The 12,562-nt window shown below is 41.1% G+C and overlaps 1 protein-coding gene across 1 annotated transcript in view; it reads left to right on the top strand.

Annotated features, from left to right (window-relative positions):
- IGF2R (insulin like growth factor 2 receptor) overlaps positions 1-12,562 on the top strand; it is a 243,002-nt gene that overhangs the window by 166,122 nt on the left and 64,318 nt on the right. The window contains exons 26-30 of the mRNA XM_077283114.1: positions 2,600-2,687; positions 5,208-5,417; positions 7,548-7,678; positions 8,509-8,606; positions 11,471-11,601. Of these exons, the coding sequence (XP_077139229.1) occupies positions 2,600-2,687; positions 5,208-5,417; positions 7,548-7,678; positions 8,509-8,606; positions 11,471-11,601 (658 nt within the window). The remainder of the gene's footprint in view (positions 1-2,599; positions 2,688-5,207; positions 5,418-7,547; positions 7,679-8,508; positions 8,607-11,470; positions 11,602-12,562) is intronic.

Below are 12,562 nucleotides of genomic sequence, written 5' to 3'. Positions count from 1 at the left end.
CAGCCGGGGCTGTGCTGTCAGGTATGCGGCAATCTCTCCTGTGGCACCCTGCTCCTGTAGCCTCCTTCTCCACCGGACACACATCTCCCCAGCAGTTGCAGGAATCCAGCACTGGGGAAACCATGTGGGTCTGCTGTTTTAAGTGAAGTACTATTCAATTGCTGCTCCCCCCACTGCTCAGGGCTGACAGGAGGGTGGGGAAGCCGCTAATGAATATTCACTTCACTTTAAGCATCGGATCCACGTGGTTTCCCCAGCACCGGATTCCTGCAGCGGCAACATTTTCCTGCGATCCCACTCTGCCTCTGCCCCCTCCCCACATGTTACATTTGGACCATAAGACCCACCCCACACTTTCCTCTCAAATTTGGAGGAAAAAAATGCGTCTTTTGGTCCGAAAAATACGCGAATATCCCCAAGGTGCATATGTGAATAACACGTAGCAGAAATGAGGGTCGGTAAAGTTCACCTCAATTTCTCAAATGAGCATGGAAAAAATTTATCAAATCTGAAAAAGGTCACATAAAAGGCAAGCTGCTGTGCATCAGAACAAATAGTTATCATGTAAAAAAAGCAAAGTTCATTGTAATTAATCAGGAAAAGTATCATATGAGGCATTCATTAGGGAAGCAGATACCGACTGAAGTCTGCAGTCACACAACCCCTTTAACACCGCACTGTGCTGGCAGTCTGTCTTGTATTGAGCAAGATGTATTTGAGCTGATTTTTCAGAGTGACTGAGGAGTTTGGGCGGGAGGCAAAAGTGGCTGATAAGTGGAGAAAAGATTCCGTTTTCTCTGATTAAGGCTACTTACACACTAGCGTCGGGCTCGGCCCGTCGCGATGCGTCGGGCCGAGGTCCCCGACGCTAGCGTTGTCTCCGCCGCACAACGGGGGCAGCGGATGCATTTTTTCAGCGCATCTGCTGCCCCATTGTGAGGTGTGGGGAGGTGGGGGCGGAGTTCCGGCCGCGCATGCGCGGTCGGAAAAAGCGGACCGTCGGGAGCAAAAAACGTTACATGTAACGTTTTTTTGCTCCCGACGGTCCGCCACAGCACGGCGCAACCGTCGCACGACGGTTGTGACGTGTGGCAATGCGTCGCAAATGTGTCGCTAATGTTAGTCAATGCAGAAAAAACGCATCCTGCAAGCACTTTTGCAGGATGCGTTTTTTCGGCAAAACTACGCATTTGCGACGTATTGCAGTTAACGCCAGTGTGAAAGTAGCCTAAGATACCTTATATTCCAAACTTTCTTAAACTCGCTCTTACTTATTGACGTTCATACAAAGTTTGTTGAAAGTATAGATCCCATTTAAACTATGAATTTTTTGTGAAAATGTTTCTGTGGACTGGAGAGCGACTAAGGGTATGTGCACACGCTGCGGATTTTTCCGCAGCGGATTTGCAAAATCTGCAGTGCAAAACCACTGCGGTTTTCACTGCGGATTTTAGTGCGGTTTCTTCTGCGGATTCCACTGCGGTTTTACAACTGCAGTTTCCTATTGGTGCAGGTGTAAATCCGCTGCGGAATCCGCAGAAAGAATTGACATGCTGCGGAAAATAATCCGCAGCGTTTCCGCGCAGATTTTTCCGCAGCATGTGCACAGCGTTTTTTTTTCCCATAGTTTTACATGGTACTGTAAACTTAGGGAAAACTGCTGCGGATCCGCAGCGTCAAATCCGCTGCGGATCCGCAGCAAAATCCACAGTTTGTGCACATATCCTAAAGCTGCTCAGACATTTCCACAGGAGGTTATAAACCAAGAGATGCTCCTGAGCCAACTGGCATTCATATATTGTCTACAATTGTTATGTACAGCAATGGGAACGGTTTTCACAGTTACATATTACGTTTTGCATTTTACAAAGACTGTAGTTTTCTAGTTTTAACAGCCAAAAACTAAATTTCTTCTTTCTGGGTAATTTTAGAGATTTCTTAAGAAAAATCTGTGACAGACATTGAGATTGAAAAAGGGCTGACCCCTTAAAATATATTGCATGCTTCTACCTTCCCGGCGACTCATTTTATTGTGACTTATGGGCATTTTAGCTTCAACGTTTTAAAACTGGAAACTCAACGATCATTCCCAATTATTATGTTTGGTAATTTTTTTTCTTTGTTTTAGCACTTATTATATCTGCGACCACCAATATGGTTTCCTGGTGCCGTTTGCCCTTGATGTATTATTCTTCACTAGACATAATGCAGTGTGTGAGATTTGGCTGGAGTGCTTCTATAATACTTGGCAGACACGGCAATTGTACACTCTGCAGCAATCGCTCTTTGGACTTTTTGAAACAAACTGCTTTGATGCAAGTTTCTTTGCAGCAAAGTCATGTAATACTTCTAAAATGTGATAATTACAGCCCCCGTGTAGAATAAAAACTTAGTCTGCTCGGACACCAGTGCAATTTTAGCTACCGTATGTTAGTGTCAGGTCTCCACATTTATTACTTCTGAGTGACGTGTGATAGAAGCAGCTCAGTATAAACCTTCTTTTATTTTACACAGGGGATTACAGCATTTAAGAAGTGGTCATCTATGTGATTCTATTACATTCTACTTGTTTTACCATTACTTTATTTTTTTTTAACAGGGGTCTCCTTTATTTCAAGAGCAAGATGGCTGTGAATATATCTTCGTATGGAGAACTTCTGAGGCTTGTCCTGTTGTTACAGCAAAAGGTAGGAACTAACTTTTTTTTTTATTATTTTTTCTTTTTTTTAACCCCTTAACCCACTGAGCTTTTCTGTTTTGCGTTTTTGTTTTTCGCTCCCCTTCTTCCTGAGCCATAATTTTTTTTATTTTTCCATCAATATGGCCGTGTGAGGGCTTGTTTTTTGCAGGACGAGTTGTACTTTTGAACAACACCATTGGTTTTACTATGTCTTGTACTAAAAATCAGGAAAAAAAATTCCAAATGCGGTGAAATTGCAAAAAAAAGTGCAATCCCACTCTTGGTTTTTATTTGGCTTTTTTGCTAGGTTCTCTAAATGCTAAGACTGACCTGCCATTATGATTCTCCAGGTCATTACCAGTTCATTGACACCAAATATGTCTAGGTTCTTTTTTATCTAAGTGGTAAAAAAAATTCCAAACTTGTTTAAAAAAAAAATTGCGCCATTTTCCGATACCCGTAGCATCTCCATTTTTCGTGATCTCTGCTTGAGTGAGGGCTTATTTTTTGCGTGCCGAGCTGTCGGTTTTAATGATACCATTTGGTGCAGATACAATTTTTTTTTTATCGCCCGTTAGTGCATTTTCATGCAATGTCTCGGCGACCAAATGAACGTATTTCTGATGTTTTGACCTTTTTTTTCGCTACGTCGTTTAGCCATCAGGTTAATCCTTTTTTTTTTATTGATAGACCAGGCTTTTCTGAACGCGGCGATACCAAATATGTGTATGTTTGATTTTATTTGTATTGTTTTATTTTATTTTTATTGTTTTATTTTGATTGGGGCGAAAGTGGGGTGATTTGAACTTTTATATTTTTTTTTTATATTTTTTTTAAAATATTTTTAATAACTTTTTTTTTTTTTAACTTTTGGCAGGCTTCAATAGTCTCCATAGGAGACTAGAAGCTGCCATAGCTTGATCGGCCCTGCTCCATAGAGGCTATGTTCAGATCGCCTCTATGTAGCAGATATACTGACTTTTTAGAGCGCCGACCACTAGGCGGCACTGACAACCATAGAGGTCTCCAGGAGACCTCAGGTTGTCATGACAACACACCGGTGACCCACGATCACATGAAAAGGTTCACCGGTGTATGTATTTCTTGCCCAATGGCCAGAAGCGCAATTTAAATGCCGCTGTCAGTTTGATAGCGGCATTTAACTGGTTAATAGCCACGGGTGGATTGTGATTCCACCCGTAGCTATTGCGGGCTCATGTCAGCTGTTCAAAACAGCTGACATGTCCACGGAAAGATGTGGGAGCCTACATCAAAGGGAGGGAGTCCGACATTGGCGTACCATTACGCCCGTTGTCTGTAAGGGGTTAATGCAGTTCCAGGATGCAAATGTTGGTAAGTGTTGTCCACTACTATGATAATGATGAGCTGTAGTTCTTAACAGTGGCCACTTTCTCACCTTACCAATGGCCCTGTAGGTTTAGATTTTTTTTTCACTTAATGCAGTTCTTTAAATGAAGGTTTTTATTATGTGTTTACTTGTTAACTTTCTCTAATATTTAAATTTATTTGGTGATCTGAAACATTTAGGCTGTGTGCACACGTTGCAGATTTTTCACGTTTTTTTCACTATAAAAATGCTATAAAAACGCAAAAAAAACTTGCGTACTTCATGCATCCCATCATTTAGAATGCATTCCGCAATTTTTGTGCACATGATGCGTTTTTTTCCGCGAAAAACGCAGCATGTTCATTAATTTTGAGGATTTTTTGCGGATTTCCCACTATATTATTGCATTGGGAACCTACGGAAAAATCCGCAAACAAAACGCGAGAAAAACGCATGCGGATTTCTTGCAGAAAATGTCCTGATTTGCTCAGGAAACTTCTGCAAGAAATCCTGAACGTGTGCACATAGCTTTAATTGTGACAAACATGCAAAAGATTAGGAAATCAGGAAGGGGGCAAACACTTTTTCCACACCACTGTGTATATATACTATAGCTTGTATTTTTGGGCCTTGCTCAGTATTCAGTATGTAAGTGGACAATGTGTGTGTTACACTGAAAACCATATATAATATCAATCTCGCGCAGAGATTTAAATAAAATTATAAATAAAAATATAAATTATTATTATTTACATTCAAATAGGGAAATAACATTAATATTTATCCTTTATTGCCATTTGATGGATAACCATATACTGTATACAGGTGTAACTTGTCTTGGTTGATTGTCGTCTTTGAACCTTTTGCTCTGGTATGCCTAGTCCCCATCACACTATGTATTGGTAGGCCCCATACACATTAGATGGCCAGCCAATATCGTTGGGTTCGGCTAAATTTTATAAGTATGTATTTACACTGTGTAGAAAAAATTCTCCAACTTGCAACACCCACTTGTCAGTTTTATTAACACATTTCTTGGCGGTATAACCGGACGATCCAGAGTTCCAAGCAAGGATGCTCCATAATTATGATTTCATGAAGGATACAATTATTTAGTAAAACGCGCTTGTCAGAAGAGCTGCCACCTCCACTTCTAGTAATAGGTTCTGTTTTCTACAGGTGACAACTGCCAGGTTAGAGACCCAAAGTATGACTATGTGTATGACCTGCGGCCACTTGGAGAAAAGGTTATCGAAGTGGCGGTTAGTGAATATAAATACCAGCTCAAAGTTTGTGGCGGAATTGCTGAATCTTTGTGTTCATCCAAGGCACCAAATGGGACAACGGTGTCATCTTGTCAAATCAAGGGTAATAAAGCAATGTTAGCAGGTATGTTTCATAACATAAGACACAATCAGCATATTCGCACTGTTGCACACATGGTAAAGTTGCTTAAAGAGGACCTTTCACAGTTTTTGACCAGCAGGAATATAGATAAAAATATATTTTCCCTCTTTTATTTTCTTCACTCCATTGTGGCGATAGAGGGTGCCGAAATTACTTGGCGCCTAGTGTGTTAAATTTGGCATTCAGGCTGGCGTTTCATTTTTTTCAGCCCAGTGGGCATGTACTGTCATTCCACTATGACACCCACTGAAAACACTGCCAGTTAATTGAGATATCTGTTTACAGCTGCCTATTGAGGTATATGGAGGCAGTGGTGGAGCAGAAGATTGAGCGTCAGGCTGCGAGACTTGGTTGCAGATTTCTAGTACTTGCATATCTCAGGCCAGTGCTGGATTCAGAGCTGCAGTGCTCGTTACTACTGTATAATGTCCTCTATGCAACTTGTGAAGATGTGATACACAGGAATCCCTCGTGTCTATGGAAGTGTTATTTCTCACTCGACTCACCTGAAACTACAAGTGAACCATAGAGCGAACTCGCCCATTAAAGGTTGTCATACACATTGGAGGGAAGTCGGCTTATGTAGTGCTGGAAGGAGACCTAGAGATCTTTTACATGAAAGATCTATCAAGGAACCCTTAACTTTGTACTAGTTGATGACTGTGCATTTTTAGGTGTCTAGAAAGGCAATGGTCTGGCATAAAATGGTAGAGTTTGCTTTACTTTGCAAAGACCAGAAGCGGAAACAAGCAGAGATACCGAATTATGTGATATTTGAAAATAATAGTAAAAAGATCTCAAGGTGAAACTAAATTTGATATACATTTTTATGATTGTTTTAAGGTCATGAAAATGTGATAATCTAGGCCTTATCAGGTACCCTTGATGCTGAAATTAAGGAATTTTAAGGGTAGTCCATTTTTATTAATACGGTTACCACTCGGAGCAGAATCTGAAAGAAAATCTGTTCTTTGCAAAAAAAAAAATAAAAAAATTGCATGGTGTAAATGCCACTGTTCTCATGATTCTGGCATTGTTTTTCCTTTATACCTGTGACATTTATACCAGATAAAATACAAATTTATGGCATGTGGAAGGTCCTGTTTTTAAGGGGCTATCCTTGACTTTTTTCTCCCCCCAGATGTAGCTAAGTACCTGCCGGTTGTGCCTGGCCCCTATATCTGCCAGCGCAGAGTGGAAACAGATTGCTTATGCTAGCTGTTCTGTGGCCTCAGCTGGCAGCACCTCAATAGGGCACCAGCTCCTTTTCCACTCCGCTCTGTGCACAGGGTGTGACTGCCGACTTCTTACTGACTGATAGCCGGCTCCCTGCTGCCTAATTATGGGAAGCCAGCTGTCAGTCCGCATTACACCAGCAATCATGCCCCTTTGACATAGCAGCCCAGAAGAAAAAGAGCTGCTCTGTTGACATTGAGCCACTGAATCACCAGCAAGAGCAGTCAGTGAACGCTCTGATCCGGCGCCGGGTGCAATAGTTCCTTCTGTTAGCAACTAACTGCCAGTTTAGTTTTTAGTCGCATAGTAAAAAAAATCCCAAAAAAAATCCTTGAAAACCTCTTAAAATATAAATAGGTGTGCAGAGATAATTCTACATTACACCATTCTAGCAGTGGTTTTTTGCTTTATTTTTAGTGCTGGAGTGGTGCTTTTAATGTAAAAGTCACTGCCCCAGTCTTATACTCCCCCTCTGGCGTCTTGTGACCGCATCTCTGGCCAACTGAAAGTCTGAAGTTGCATCACAAAGTCTTAATGTAAATCTATGAGGGCCAGAACAAGCCTCTCATAGATTTATATTGAGATGTGACCTCTGTTTTTCTCCATGAAACTAGGCTGGAGATCAATGGGAACAGGGGCGACAGAAGGTGAAGGCGGTAGATGAGTATAAGAATAGGGTCAGGGACCTTAGATTAAAAGAAAAATAAAAAAAAAGCTGGAGTGGTGCTTTAAGTAAAAATGGGCTCCTTGATCCACTTGGCTGGGTCACCCACTATATGCAGGTGGAATTTGGATGGAAGGAAATTTGTGACTTTTTCTATCAATGTTTATTGAAGTTATTAACTTGGAAGTTATATGTTTTATCTTCATTATTAGGCTTGACTAATCAGCAGCTGATATATGAAGATGGAATTATTATGATAAATTACACCGGGGGAGAGCTCTGCCACAATAAATATCATCGTTCAACTCTTCTAATCTTTCATTGTGACAAGACGGAAGGAAAGGTTTGTGTAGTTTATCCAGGAGAACACAAAACTTCCAAAGATTGTGATTTATTCTTATAAACATATTAACCAGGGTTTAGCAAGTGCCACATTTTGTTTTTAAGGACTGTAAAACCTTTGTAAGGCCATGTGCACACATTTAACATTTGCAGCAGCTTTTTGTGCTGTAAACCGCAGACAGGAAAGAGGCATAAAATACACTTTTTTTTTTTATGCGGTTTTTTTGCACATTTATTTCCCCATTCATTTAAGTAGTTGAAAAAGGCTGAAACAATTGACATTTGCAGATTTGAAAAAAAACGATGGAAAGGTTCAAATCTGAAAGGGAAAAATAAGAATGTGCATGAAATTTCAGAAATCTCATTCACTTTGCTGGTGCAGTAAAACACTGCATTTTTTTTTAGCTTAAAGTTGCAGGGAAAATTGCTGCAAATGTCCTCAAGCAGCAATGAATAGGTGTTAAGTCTTTGTTGTACACACTTCCCCTGTCTTCCTGCACTGATCTCCAACGCAAAGGAGCGTTCCTTCAGCAACTGCACTATATGCAGAAAGTACTTTGGTAGAGTATACAAGGCAGGCGTTTCCAACAAACCAACGTATCTACCAGACCTGGTGGTTGTGTCCATGTGAATTGCAGCCACGCTAATGGCAGGATTGGAGGTTTTGGAGAAATCTCTTAATTTCTCATCGCTGGAATAATACGCAGTATTTTTTCACCTAGTCACTCCTGTGTAAATGGAGAATATACAGTACCTACTAACTTGGTCTTTAAAGAGGTAGGACTTTGAGAAGTTTGCCTATAAACTAACGTTTTGTTTTATATTTTATAGCCTATATTTCTAAAAGAGACTCCGGACTGCATATATAAGTTCCAGTGGGGTACACCGTTGGCCTGTCTACCTTTCAAACCTATTGACTGCTCTTTCAAGTAAGGTTTTGTTGTCTTTAGAAAGTGAATTCAGAATTTTGCATTGCTGCGATGAAGATCTTATTTACTTCTTTCACGCACCCGGTGCATTGACCACAATACTAACACACAAAACATAAACTTTAATGCATCTTGTCCCAAGTCTCACTGCCATTCTCATAGAGAACCAATTCGTGGTCATTACTAAATAAATAAACAAAGGCACCGCGCCAACTAAATAAATACTACGTAGGTGTACAAAGTGAGCGTCTACCTGGACGCAATGTGACGCACAATGAAAGTATAAGTAGTATCAATAGCAAAGTAGATGCCTGTTATGTCCAAAGTTCCACATGAAATGCGTGGCTGTTATTAAAAAGGAGAGCACACTTACTGGCTAATGATGTAGCTGCTTGTGAGGGTGATAACACGTTCTCAGGAGGGCTGCAATAGTAGAGACAGGTTCACCAGCGGCCCATGGAAGTACAGAGTCCAGTATCCAGAGTGGCGATGTCCAGGGCAGCGGCGTGGGGCGGCACAAACACCCGAAAATGAAGGGAGCGTCCTCCCTGGTGGGTGTGTGCCCGCCGCACGCGACAGGAACACCGCTTGCCGGCACCCGTGAACCAGGGGAAGCTGGTGCACAGAGCGGTGAAAAAAAGGGGGCGTGGTAAAGGTGACGTCACCAAAACAAAAAACAAAGGACGGATGCCGCACAGGACCACACTTGCCTATGCGTTTCGAAGGTCTACAGACCTTAAGTTTAAGTTTTTGTGGCATTCAGAGGGTACACAAGAATTGGAGGGGAGGTGATTATATCAAGTCCATGTCACGTACTGAATCCAAGTGGATCTTTACGCTAGACAGTTTAGTCCCTAAAGGCCTGAACTGTGAGATTGAGCTATACGCTTTTAGCTAATTTCTCATATTTAGTAGCTCCTTTCTCATGATTTTCTTCCCCTCCCCCTCCTCTTCCCTCCCCCTTCCCCTCCCCCCCCCCCCTTCTTCTTGCAGTTTTCATTTTTCGTAGTTCTTTTAGACTCTTTTAAATATTTATATGCCTGTTATAATTTACAGCGGCATATTTTATACTATTTAATGTGCATTTATATGGTGTTATTTATTTGATTTTTATATGGTGTTTTTTACATTTTTTCATAGATAATAAAAGGTGTTTTATATATTCAGTATAGGTTATTCTGTTCCGGATAATCCCGGCTTGTATTATGTATAGTTAAATTCTTATTTATTCCTCCTCTTCACGCTGTCAGTGGCCCAATAGGTTTGCAGTGTTCCAGGGGCCGGTGCATTATGGGGGTATATGGCGCTTTAAAAGGACTAAGAGACCGCCAGTGTCCTCAGCCCTGACGAAGAAGGTCCGTAGACCTTCGAAACGCGTAGGCAAGTGTGGTCCTGTGTGGCATCCGTCCTTTGTTTTTTGTTTTGGTGACGTCACCTTTACCACGCCCCCTTTTTTTCACCGCTCTGTGCACCAGCTTCCCCTGGTTCACGGGTGCCGGCAAGCGGTGTTCCTGTCGCGTGCGGCGGGCACACACCCACCAGGGAGGACGCTCCCTTCATTTTCGGGTGTTTGTGCCGCCCCACGCCGCTGCCCTGGACATCGCCACTCTGGATACTGGACTCTGTACTTCCATGGGCCGCTGGTGAACCTGTCTCTACTATTGCAGCCCTCCTGAGAACGTGTTATCACCCTCAGAAGCAGCTACATCATTAGCCAGTAAGTGTGCTCTCCTTTTTAATAACAGCCACGCATTTCATGTGGAACTTTGGACATAACAGGCATCTACTTTGCTATTGATACTACTTATACTTTCATTGTATGTCACATTGCGTCCAGGTAGACGCTCACTTTGTACACCTACGTAGTATTTATTTAGTTGGCGCGGTGCCTTTGTTTATTTATTTAGTAATTCCCTTTGTTATTTGACAGAATTAGCACAGTCGCTGTCTAGGCACCTGCAGCCTCCTCTTTCACTCCCCTGGGAGCGCCGGTGTGTGGTTATTTCTTTGTAGGTCAATTCGTGGTCATGTTTAAGGAGATGCAGGAATGAGCCGTTACTTTGATTGGAAGGGTCAGACTCCTGTGAATGGAGCCGGTTAGTGTTCCCTACACACCCAACTGGCCTGTTGTACTGCCCGCCAAGAAAGTATTAAAAAATGGCCTCCAGTAGCGCAACCTCACCTTCATCCACTGAATTGCTAGAGGTTCCACTTATCATGAAATGGCGGCAAAACTTCAAAAACATACGTATAATTACACTACTTACTATATAATTTTATTGTCCGCTTTTGGGGATGTGTGCTTGATCTATATCTTCAGTTGGTACTATTCATGATTGATTATCCCCTTCTATTTGGGGCATTGTATATGTACCATATACAAGCCTCGATTTGTGTGGTGTCGTCTTTTGGATAACTATTTTTTTTTGTATTTAATAAAATATTTTTCTTATAATTGTGCACTCATTTTTTCTGTAGGCTTATAGTTAGGTATTGCTCAGCTACTATTATTTTCCATGGTTATACTTTGGTACAATCCTATTTTAATACATTCATTCATTCGTTTTTAGTATATATATTGTTTGGGATTCCCTCACCTATCGCTTCCAATTGTAATTATTCGTACATAATGTAGATATTAGGACCTGCATTTAATTGATGTCACTGATTTTGGAGGGGCATAACTATAGTGCAGTTATACAGTTAGATGAGTAAATACCGGTAATAAGTTAAATAATAATAGTGGGAACTTAAGTTTATTTAAAGGTGAATTGTATGGCTTTCTATGGGTTTTTGTAAATTTCTCTCTCCTGTCGGAGAATAAGAATTAGTTGCAATTTTTTATTTGTTGTCCATATTTTTAGAGACCCACTTGGAAATTCATATGATCTGTCTCCACTGTCACATTATGAAAAAAACTGGGAAGTGGATTCTCTAACTGATACAAATACCAAATTCCGCATAAATGTATGCAGACCTCTAGTGCCAGAAACCGGTAAGACTTTCTATGAATGATTTGTTAAAGGAGTTACTATGTCTTAATACATAAACTTATTAATATTTCCAGTGTAGTTAAAGTTTGCAAAAGTATTTATTCCTGCAATTCCTGTAATCTTACCCGGGCTATGAGTTACTTTCTGTGGCTAGAGGAGTTTAACAGGGTTGGCTTGTGCAGATTGAGCTTTCGGGGCTCCCAGAGGGTGGTCACAAGCAACGCTCAGATAGCGCTTTCTGGGCTGGTAAATGATAGGAATGAGCGGTATAACCCTGTGCCTTTAGCCGCGCTTGTCCCTCTGCAGAGCGTCACCAGTCCTTTTTTCCCTCACTGCATTGGAGCAGTATAGCAGGAGAAAAATGGGTTGGGGGGTCCAGCTCACCGTGAAAATATTCTTATACAGTCCAGAGCATGGAGGTAGCTCTGCCATAGCGCGGTAACATGATTGAAACTCCAGACCGACGAACTTGGGTAAGTTTAAAAACAGTGGATAACTGGTAAGACTTCCATGTTAACGTTGGCTATAGCATCTACACGTTTCGGGTGCCGCAGCGCCTTTAATTATGATGCTTAGTTTCAGTGACCAGTGCATTTAAGTAGATTTCCTTTCTGGTACACACATTGGTTATATAATTAGTTAGAACATTTTAAAACAAATATACAAAAACATATAATGAAAAAAAAACACAATGTGAAAGATACAGGATATAGAGGATAAAACTACTGTGAACATTATTATATGCTTAATTCAGAAGGATCGAACACCGTAGAATATGGCCCGTCTGGCATATTCCCACAATAGAATCTAACTGGAAGTATCAATATACAGTAGATGCTATGATAGCCATGGTACCCAATTAAATGCAGTAACATATTAAGAAAAAAAAAGTTGTAAGAAATTGTTATAATGTTATGGAGCTCTATGGTAACGCAGCCACAATGTGAAAAGAGCGGATTGTGA

The sequence above is a fragment of the Ranitomeya variabilis genome, chromosome 2 (genome assembly GCF_051348905.1).
Source record: "Ranitomeya variabilis isolate aRanVar5 chromosome 2, aRanVar5.hap1, whole genome shotgun sequence".
Lineage (NCBI taxonomy): Eukaryota > Metazoa > Chordata > Amphibia > Anura > Dendrobatidae > Ranitomeya > Ranitomeya variabilis.
Note: the sequence above shows the minus strand (reverse complement) of the source record. Positions and strands in the feature narration are given on the sequence as shown.